At 38.0% G+C, this 10702-nt stretch overlaps 1 protein-coding gene across 1 annotated transcript; it reads left to right on the forward strand.

Moving 5' to 3' along the window:
• The first annotated feature begins 4268 nt into the window (after positions 1–4268).
• LOC117618668 lies at positions 4269–9396 on the forward strand. Its single transcript, XM_034348341.1, has 4 exons — positions 4269–5541; positions 5694–7010; positions 7895–8009; positions 8824–9396. Exons 1-4 carry the CDS (start codon positions 4699–4701, stop codon positions 9057–9059), a joined length of 2511 nt encoding a protein of 836 aa, XP_034204232.1. The 5' UTR covers positions 4269–4698; the 3' UTR covers positions 9060–9396.
• Positions 9397–10702: the final 1306 nt, after the last annotated feature.

Below are 10702 nucleotides of genomic sequence, written 5' to 3' on the forward strand. Positions count from 1 at the left end.
ATTCTCGCAAGTGCACGAACCATTTATAGTATAGCTTATGTAAATACGAGGTCGATCCCACAGAGAATGTTATCTTGGTTCCAAGTTAAATTACTTAGAATGCTAGAAAAACATAGAACAAAGAAACTGACTAACTAGCTAAAGGCAAGGTCGAATTCAACAATGCCTCTTGCTAATTACTCAAGGTCTAGGACAGAATCCTAGCACCACACACGCACTCTAAATGGGGGGGGTTTTGTTGTTGAAATGAAAAGAAGAAAGTGAAATGAAAGTGCTCGAAAGTAAACACTGGCAGCAATCAACAAGTTGGAGGTGTTAGAGCCTTGGAATCCACCACTAGTTTTCCTATCCAAGTTATAAATGCATAGAAATTGACTCAAGCTTCATCAACAATAGATTATCGCATACAAGCCTATGGTATCTAGGTGCAGGATGCATGATTCTCCTAAGGCATGTGATTATGCATGGTATCTACACAACACGTGATCTCTAATATGCAACCTAAGCATGGTATCTACTTAGAATAAAGCATATAAGAGTCATTAAGCTCCTTGAGAATATGATAATCACACAAGTCCTAGAACATGGTATCTGTCCTAGTCAACCTATGGTTATTAACCCCTTGAATGATTCTTAGGCCATTCATGTGTTGCTTGTGAAAGGAGAGTAGAATTGGTGAATCTAAACCCCTTCCCAACCTGTGCTAGATGCATAAAATCCTAGTTAGCTACTCCAAGAAAACATACATCAAGCACATAATAAACTGGAGATTAACAACTTGATAACAAAAGCAAGGAAATCAATTAATTATAAAATCATCCATAACATTGAATATTCATGACTAGGGCTTCATCCTAAGCCCCAACTAAATGGATTAGTTAGACATAACTATGAATACAGAAAATAAGAAATACATAGATAGGATAAAGAGAGGAGAAGAACTAGATGATGGCAGCAAGGAAGTTCCCAGGACAGCTCCAAGCTCCCTTGACAGCTCCAAGCTCTCTTCTCTCTTTTTGGTGAATCTGAATGTGTGTATGAGAGTAATGGATGAAGTGAATGTGTGTGTCTGACCCCCTTGAATGAGTGTGCAACTCTCTATTTATAGAGTGCAATTTCGTCCTCCCCTTTGGCTGGTGAAGCACACCTCTCTTCTGCTCCCAACTGCTCTGCCCATACTTGCCAACTGCTCCAGCTGACAAATACATGCTTTGGTATGGGTTCTTTATGGAAAGCTTGACTTTTGTTCATCTTTCTGAGCTTCTGAGCTGATTTGACTCCCATGTGTGGCTGCCCATGTGTAGCACATGGCTCTATGGATTGTAGCCACATTAAATGTGATGGCAGCCAACATGACATTTCTCTGCACTTGGTTCAGTCTTTGACGTGTTGAGGGCTCCAGATTTATCCAATTGGGCTGAAATTTGGATATGTTATAATAGACACCCATTGGAAAAACTTCTATCAAGGATGTCTCCTCATCCAACTTGTGTAAGTTGCTGAAATGAGGCTTGCAAGATGACCTACGAAACTGGACTGACAAGGAGTATGGCTCAAATTGGCTTTGTCTTTAAGCTCATATTCCTCTTGTGCCACTCAGCCCTTAACATGCATGAATTGTATCAAATGTCATCCCCTCGCTGTCTTAACCTACAAAACACACAAACATAGGTAAGAGAAGCTAAACAAAATTACTAAGCAAAGAAGGCATGCAAATGTGTGAAATTATGACCTTATCACGCTGCTATGCTGCAGAATCTGTCACGCCAGGTGTTGGGCGCTGATTCGCAGCATTTTTTTTAAATATTTTTTTATAATTCTAATAGTAATCCAAATCAGCGATCCATAATAAATCAAAGCAATTTTAATGGTAAAAAAAAAAGATCCAACGACTGAAATATAAATTTAACGGCTAAAATAATATTTTAAATTAATCTAAATCATATCCAACTCCGAAACTCACTCCAAACTCTATAAATACCCACCTATTTCTCAAATAAAATTATATTTATGAAATTTCAATTTTTTTAAGGTCAAATTGTTCAAAATATTAAAATATTAAGTTATTTAAAAAGATTAAATGAAGAAAAGTTATCTATGAAAAAAATTTAGACTTAAACCATTCTTAAACAATTTTATAAAGTTGCGGACTTAAAATTTGAGTCTGAAAGGTTAGGGAAAAAAACGGTTTGAGTCCGGGCAAAACCCAAATAGTTATTTTTTTGAGGGAGAAAATTTGGTTTTAAGTTCAAATGAGTTGGAGAAGGCCTAAGGTGTCTTGAGGCCATCTCCAGCCCATGAGGCTAAACCCAAAATATCCCAAACCTCTCCAAACCCAAGAAAATGAAGGGGTCAAAATTTGAGAAAATCCAAACTTAAACCCAAATACTAGTCCAAGTATTACTTAGACCCAAAACTATTTGGTGGGGCCCAAGGCATCTGGAATAGCCTTACGTGCAAAGCATCTGACGTGGCCCCTAGATGACCTGCTATGCTGCTGTTGTTTGTCTATTTGTCCCGCCACTTATCAAGCTGCTATGAAGTTGCCGTTGAAATCTAAAAACAATAATTGAATTCATTTTTATTTTTTTGGTATTCTAAATGTGACTTAAATCAATGATCAAAATTAAATCTAAGCTATTTTAACAGTTAAAAAAAAAAAAAAAAGATCCAACAATCCAACGGTCAAAATAATTTTTTAAATTAATATTGATCATATCCAACCCCAAAACTCACTCCAAACTCTATAAATACCCATCCATTTCTCAAATAAATAATCTACCAAAAATATTTTATCAATTTATTTTTCCTTTGTCAATCTCCTTTCAATCTTGTCAAAGATGTCCACAAAATCTCAAAGAGGTGTGAATTGGAGGCCCGAAGAAGATGAGGCATTGTGCGGATGGGTTTCTGTCAGTGAAGATGGGGCTATTGGCACCAATCAAGCAAGTGACACATTTTGAAAGTGTGTATATCAAAAGTTTCTGGGAAATGATCAGGGCATTACTAGAGCCGAGCGACGAACATATCAAGCCATTGCTTATGCGTATCAGAAGCAACAAATAAGGAAGCCTAAAAACAAAAAATAATGTCCATGGACGTGTCCAAATTTACTCCAAGAAAGAAGAAGTATTAGGGAGATAAACAAGATGAAATTATGCAAGAACATGCACAAGGTCAACAGTCTACCGTTAATCCTAAAGACAACTCAGGGGACTATTATCCAAGCCCTCATGATAGTGGTTATTAGTTTATTCCTATTTGGTTTCATGTACGGTGAATTTTAAGTATTGTGTGTTATCTTTTAGAATTATGATGTGTGTTTTCTTTTGGAATAAAATTATATTTGTGGAATTTCAATTTTTTTAGGTCAAATTGTTCAAAAAATTTAATTATGAAATTATTTAAAAAGATTGAATGAAGAAAAGTTATCCATAAAATTAAAAAAAAAAATAGACTTTAACAATTCTTAAACAATTTAATAAAGTTGCGGACTTAAAATTTGAGTCTGGAGGGTTGGGAGAAAAAATAATTTGAGTCCGGATAAAACCCAAATAGTTACTTTTTGGAGGGAAAAAATTGGGTTTTGCCCCAAGTGGGTTGGAGAATGCCTGAGGGTGCTAATTTGAGACCACTAATTTGTAAATCGAGATTCTTTTTTACTAAACTAGACCCCGTTGACTAGTAGTCCGAAAGTTTTAGTTTTGCTATGCTCCAATCCAATTATAAAAAAAGCAAAAAAGTTAACTGAAAATTACAGCGTACTTGTTGTACCCCTTCAAGATTTACAACCGTAACACAATTTAAATCTCGAAGTCACGGCAGCAGTAGTCGCCACTTTTACCCCCAAAATATGAAGCTCCCCCGCCTAAAAGACCAAAAACCCCATCTCAGAGTTCGAAATTCCCCCACTATCCCCCATCACAATGAAGCCCTTTTCAGTAATTTCTACCCAACATAACGTAAAAATATCAACCACTCCCTCCAGTCTGAGTCTTCCCTCTCACACACAGAAAGACACACCCACTCTCCCTTTTTCTCTCTCCTTTTTTTTTTTTTTTTTTTCCTCATTGGAGCCATCGAATCAATATAAAAAGAACGAAGGAGGTGCAATCTCAACCGTCCATCTTCCATCCGACGGTCCTCGCGAGTCGGCGATTGGTTTCTCCCAAAACTCCCCCTCTGTGGTTTTTATCATAAACCCTAGCCGATACCAGTCCCCAAAACGCACTCTCCCGCCTCTCTCTCTCTCTCTCTCTCTCTCTCTCTCTCTCTCTCTCTCTCTCTCTCTAAAACGCAAATCCCAAAACTCGATCGATCTTCTCTCGCTCGTTCTCTTTCAGATCTCAGTTGTGTAGATTTGTTTCCTCTGTAAATTAGTATCTGTATGTACTTGTGTACTTCTTCCTCGTAATCTCTCTCTTGATTTTCTTTCTCGAACACCCAGAGCTTTCTGTTTTTTCTTTTTGGTTGTGAAAATCTAATCGGTTTCTTCTTTTTCTTTTCTTTTTTTATTTCCCATTTTTTTGTGATTATTTTTAATCGGTTTTATTTTATTTGTCTCTGTATAAGAAAATAAAATCTGTATTTTCATCGTTATTAATGAGCCAAACTCGTTACCAGTCCCGAGTCGAACCCCGAATCGAAGCGAGTCCATAGAGTTCCGACTTCTCCCAGCCCTGAACATGGCGCCGGACCATGAGAGCTCCGTCGCTGCCGCTTTCTTCTGTTGAGAGTTCCAAGCACCCCGAGTTTGCGACTGAGTCGACTCGGAGATCGACTCGGCGACTCACTGAGTCAAGGAGGAGCAGGAGGAGGAAGTCCGGAGTGGTGTTGCTTCGGAATCTGAGCACGGAAATGCCATCGGTGGAGATGAGACGGACGACCAGGGTTTTCGGGATGGGGATGGTGAAGGGTGGGGTCGATGGGGCTCGGGTCCTGCGTTCCGGGCGCCGCCTCTGGCCCGAATCCTCTGAGTCCAAGCTCGAGAGGGCCCGCAATGGCGACGAGGACTGGCTCAAACTCATGAAAAGCCATGCCGGAGAGTCTGTTGTTGGATTAAATCACAAGAAATGGGCTGGGGCCAACCAAGTCGGTAGTCCAAGACGAAACACCCCTGTTTTGAAGACCTCAGTGGTCAAGAAGCCTCAAAGCAATGAGCTTTTGGCCGACTTGCTCAAAGAGCATAAGAGGTATGGGATTGTGTATACCCGAAAGAGGAAGCGTGCCAGTGCAAGTTTTTTAGGGAATGTAGAGAGGGAAAGTGGATCTGATGATAGAATGTATGGGCGGAGGTTTGCTCGGAGGCAGAGGATGAAGAAGAGTAAGGAATTGGATTCCCATCCGGGTTTTGTGTGCCCAGAAGTGCTATGCTTTTCGGTGGAGTCTTCATGTGCTCAGGGTTACTGGGCTGGTCGGTTTTTGTATTCTGTTTTGGTGTACATGACGAGGGCCAGTCTTGGGTTGACTGAATTTTCTGAGTTTCTTGCTTTAGAGCCGATTGGCAGCATTTTTGCCTCCTATGGCATTCAGTTCTCGCGGGTAAGTGGTGGTTGTCCATTACATTTGATACATGTCAATGTAATGGGAATTTGATTGCAAAAAGGTGTCCTTTTGTGGTTTGTGAATATGTTGTTGCTTTTCTATTTGGTCATGAGTTTGATTTATTTTTTATTTGTTAAACCTTGTTTCAGGATCGTTCTTGTACTAGGAGGTCTGGGGTTTGCAAGCTTTTTGGGGCCGAGCAGTTTATCCCATTGTTTTCTGTGGACTTTTCTGCGGTTCCTGGATGTTTTATGTTCATGCATACCAGCATGCATCTTAGATTCCGTTGTCATCTAACGGTAAATAATCTGATTGATGGGCATGAAAATGGAGAATTTATTGATCAGGGAGATGATGATGATGATGATGGTGGTGATGGTGAAAAAGTTGATTTTATTGAGAACAGGCATGCGTTGCATTCAAGTGTAAGAGTTCCCAAATTAGCTTGTAGAAGCACCCAGTATAGGAATGGTTTAACCTCGCGTGGTATTCAGAAGCGGCGGAGTTCATTGAGGAGAAGACGGTCTAGAAATCCTTCACTGGTTTCCCTACGCAAACCCAATGGAGCCCTAGTTTCTGAGTTAATCAGTATTAGGAAGAATGGCCTCCCTTTTTCTTCTGTAGAATCTAAGCATATGCTTAGGAAGTCAGTTTCATTTTCTCCTGCAGGAAACTTGAAAGCAGAGAGTTTGACCATCGAGGGATCAAAACGGGATTTAGATTCGACATGCTGCTCAGCGAATATATTGTTCACTGAACTAGACAAATGTTATAGAGAAGATGGGGCAACTGTCATGTTAGAAATGTCTTCATCTGGGGAGTGGCTTCTTGTGGTCAAGAAAAATGGATTAACGCGATACACTCACAAGGCAGAGAAAGTAATGAGGCCCTGCTCTAAAAACCGTATAACACAGGCTATAATATGGTCTGCAGATAGTAATGGTGATAATAATTGGAAGCTAGAGTTTCCCAATCGATGTGACTGGGCTATTTTTAAGGATCTTTACAAGGAGTGTTCTGATCGTGTTGTACCAGCTCCAGCTATTAAGTTCATCCCCGTGCCTGGGGTGCGTGAAGTCCCAGGTTATGCGGATAGCCACAGCACTCCGTTTGACAGACCAGAATCATACATTTATCTGAATGATGATGAGGTGTCTAGAGCCATGGCAAAGAGGACTGCGAATTATGACATGGACTCTGATGACGAGGAGTGGCTGAAAAAGTTCAACAGTGACTTCTTTGCGGAGAATGAACTTCATGACCATGTTTCAGAGGATAATTTTGAATTAATGGTTGATGCGTTTGAGAAGGCATTTTATTGTAGACCGTATGATTTCTCTGATGAGAATGCAGCTGCTAATCTTTGTCTGGATATGGGGAGGAGGGAAGTAGTAGAGGCTATATATAGTTATTGGATGAATAAACGGAAGCAGAAAAGGTCATCATCACTGCTTAGGGTATTCCAGGTACTAGTGACATTGTGCTTCAGATATCATGTTGTATATTGGCAATACATCTATGTCAAGTTATTTAATGTATATATGATGGGATTCTTAATGCCTCGGGAAAATTTTGGTTGACTTGTTTCTTTGTTAGATAGGGAATATTTATAAGATTATTTCAATCAGAATTACTAATTTGTGTTTGTAATTGTTCTGATTTATTTTTGTAGATAAATTTATTTGATGATTGTTGTATAATCGAAATTTATCACCATTCTTTTCAATGATGAGTAATTCAGCCCCGTCCTCCTCTCTCTCTATTGATGATATATACTGCCTATTGAATGAATTGCCATTGTTGAATTTCAGTATGCAATTTGTTTTTATGCCTTTTGCCAGTAGTGAGATTGTTGCAATGCAGTTCTGGTGGACTGGCAGTGATCTTTGTTTTGTTTTTTTTGTGAATCTATGGATCTCAATTTTTAAATCCACGGAATTATATTTGAATGAACTGTCCGTAGCCTTCCTGATATTCAGTGGTCTACATGTATAGCACCGAGTTTTAGCTTTTGAAAGGAAAATTTTTTTTCGTACATATTATTAAATTTTTTGGTATACAACTCCTTATCTCCCTCTTTTTTTTTTTTTTTTACCCTGGTCGAGTGCACCTAAATTTGACAATAAGATATGGAACCAGTAAATATAGCAAGAAAGGTAGCACATGTTCCATCAAAATTTCACTTTCACTCGGTGCTATGCTCAGTACTCTCTGGGAAGTTGAACCACTCTCTGAAACTTGTGGATGAATTTTTTTCTTTTTCTGGAAGAAATCTCATTGCAAATGCGATTTGCATATTTAAGTTCTAATAATTTGGTTATCTGAACGCATTAATGACCCTTTCTAACAGGGGCATCAATCGAAGAGAGCTCTGCTGGACCCAAAGCCTGTTCTGCGCAAGAGAAGATCATTCAAACGACAGCCAAGTCAATTTGGTAGAGGAAAACAACCAAGTTTCTTGCAAGGTACTTTTTCAATATTTTATCATGAAATCCTAGTTGTACAATGAGTTTCAAATATTTTTTTTTGAAAAATACTAGTCCACATGATAGCGTATGTTGTGGCATTGACATTTGAATTTTTAGTAATCCAGCAGCAGCCCAATATCAGGGCACATCTTATTGGTACCTGCATAATTTTTTCTGTGCTTGGGTCTGTTGTCTTTTTCCTTGATGTTTTATTGGCATTTGGGTTGTTCTAGACCGAATGCCCAGGTTAAGTATTTGACATTGGCAGATTGAACTGATTGCAGATGGGATGAAGTGTTGAGTTTTGCTATCACAATCCATCATAATGTTGATCGTGCCTCCCTTTTTTAAAGTTCAGTTTTATCTTCTCCCATACAACTCTACTTATAAGGACCAACATTTAAAAGAGTAAAAATAAAATGAAATGGTGCTGGCTATAGGGCAGCACACTTTGAGGAAGAAAGAGGGGTGCTGCTGTCTATATATATATATATATTTTTTTTAAATTCGAAAAAGGATTTGGATGTCGGTGTTTTCTAATATTGGCCGGTGAATCAAGCAAAATGATTTTCCTACATTTTTGTGAAAAAACAGGTGGACAAAACGAGCAATTTTATGGATTTTATTACGCCCTCTAATATTTCTTGATGTTCTGTGAGCTGTATCTGCATGATTGAATTTTAAATTTTTCCAGTAACCATTTTTGACACTGCAAAATGTATTTGTTGTGTTTCCTGTAAAAGATCTCATTTCTTGGTGTGGCTTTTCTGTTAAAAGAGAACTAAATATGTGAACTTGTATTGGTGTACAGCTATGGCTGCTGAACAAGATGCATTGCAAGAGCAGAATGCCATACATAAAGTTGAAGAAGCGAAAGCTGAGGCAGACAGATCCGTGGAATTAGCAATTCGCAAACGAAAAAGGGCTCAGTTGCTCATGCAGAATGCAGATTTGGTAACTTACAAAGCCACAATGGCCTTCAGAATTGCCGAGGCTGCTCAAGTTCTCGGATCGCCAGATGCTGCCGCCGCTTATGTACTTGATTGACCAGTTAGGTATTCCCGAATCCTGATGACCGTTGGAAATTCGAATAACCAATTTAAATTACAGGAGCGAGTGCAGCCTTGATGCCCCATGGCTGTTTTTGAAGCCTTTGGAAGACAGGTCTTGGATTAAGTACTATAATTTTGTATAGGTTTTGATTGGATGTACATTTGTATTATTATAACCTCACACCAAATTATCAATAGTGTACAAGTCGAACTAGTCGATTTTCTTGGTAGAAAAAAAAAATTGAAAAAGGGTGAAAAGTACAGACAATATTAACCTTATGTTTTGGTGTCCTTAAAGATATTGTTTACATGATGCCGACTTTAACTGTTTAGTGTTTTGCAAAACCAACCACCAGACGCTCATCTTCTTCTAGACCACCAGACGTCGATGTTGACTGTGTGGATATATATTCAATGGTCAAGATTGTGCCATGTGCCATGTGCCACATCAGCTTTGCATATATCGTTTATAGCCTAAATTGTCTCTAATTTCATAGATGTTAATTTTTTTTAATAAAAAAAGTTGAGACATTGTAAGAAAACTACCCTTATTTTTAACAAGCGATAGTGTAACTTCTAGTCTGTAAGTTAATACTATTTTTTATCTTGCTGTAAGTTTATGCTCTTTTTTCTGAATTAGACCCTGTCGGTGTAAGAAAACTACTGAAATACCCTAAAAGGTGATTTGTATGGGCTAAAGAAAAAGAAATTATACAATAGCGGACCAAATTCATTTATTTTTTTCATTGGTGTTTTTTCTGGTGTTTCATACGAAAGCTGGAGAAATACAAGAAAAGTACAGAGAGAGAGTTAATTCAGACAGATATGGTGGTGAGTGGTAAGTGCTGGTTGGTAATTGGGAGGGACGGGTTTGTAATTGAATTAATTTAGCTCACACTTTTAGATTAAAATTTCGTAAGTGAGAGGACAACTACAGAAAAATTCAAATTGCCGAAAAGTGAAAACTGGGAGAAAGGTTTTTGGCTTTTAGATGTAATTGGGTTTTAATTTTAAAGGTATTTAGGTGTATTTAAACATATTATAAAACTAATATTAATGAAATGCGAAATTTAGGCCAACCACAAAAACTCCTAACTTGCGCTGAAGATGCAAATTTATGTTGTTTTGTTATTATTATTATCATTATTTAATATCACTGATGGAAAATTGATTTGAATTTGAGACATTTTTTATGATTAGGATTAAAAACTAGTTGGTTTATTAAAAACTAGTTGGTTTTGTATCTACAGTTATATTGGTATTCCACGCTTAAATTTTTCCAGCTCGAGGTTGTGGATCTGTCCTGCGCTGGTGATGAGAGTAGTCAATCTCCCTCTAAACTTTTCTTCATTAAAAAAACAAAAAGTTATACTGGCATTGCGCAGTGAATATAGTATCTTACCTTAAAAAAAATTGCACCTTGATTAAACCCCAAAAAAACAAGGGATTTTATCCTGAAAAATGTTGCAGCTTGTTTCCTAATCATTAATATCTTGTGAGTTTTTTTTTTTTTTTTTTTTTTTTAAAAAGTATGATACAATATGTGGGATTAGTTAGACTATCTGTTGGATTAGGCCAAGCCCAGCCCAATATAGATGCCCGTGTCTATATAAAGGCCTTTTCCTCACATTTTGCCTC

Source organism: Prunus dulcis, chromosome 2, assembly GCF_902201215.1.
Source record: "Prunus dulcis chromosome 2, ALMONDv2, whole genome shotgun sequence".
In the NCBI taxonomy this organism is placed as follows: domain Eukaryota; kingdom Viridiplantae; phylum Streptophyta; class Magnoliopsida; order Rosales; family Rosaceae; genus Prunus; species Prunus dulcis.

Bases quoted from the DNA above. Each gene is read 5' to 3' on its own strand.
- LOC117618668 (XM_034348341.1), top strand. From the start codon at position 4,699: ATGAGAGCTCCGTCGCTGCCGCTTTCTTCTGTTGAGAGTTCCAAGCAC. The intron at 5,542-5,693 runs GTAAGTGGTGGT...ACCTTGTTTCAG, and splicing joins ATGGCATTCAGTTCTCGCGG to GATCGTTCTTGTACTAGGAG. The intron at 7,011-7,894 runs GTACTAGTGACA...CCTTTCTAACAG, and splicing joins CACTGCTTAGGGTATTCCAG to GGGCATCAATCGAAGAGAGC.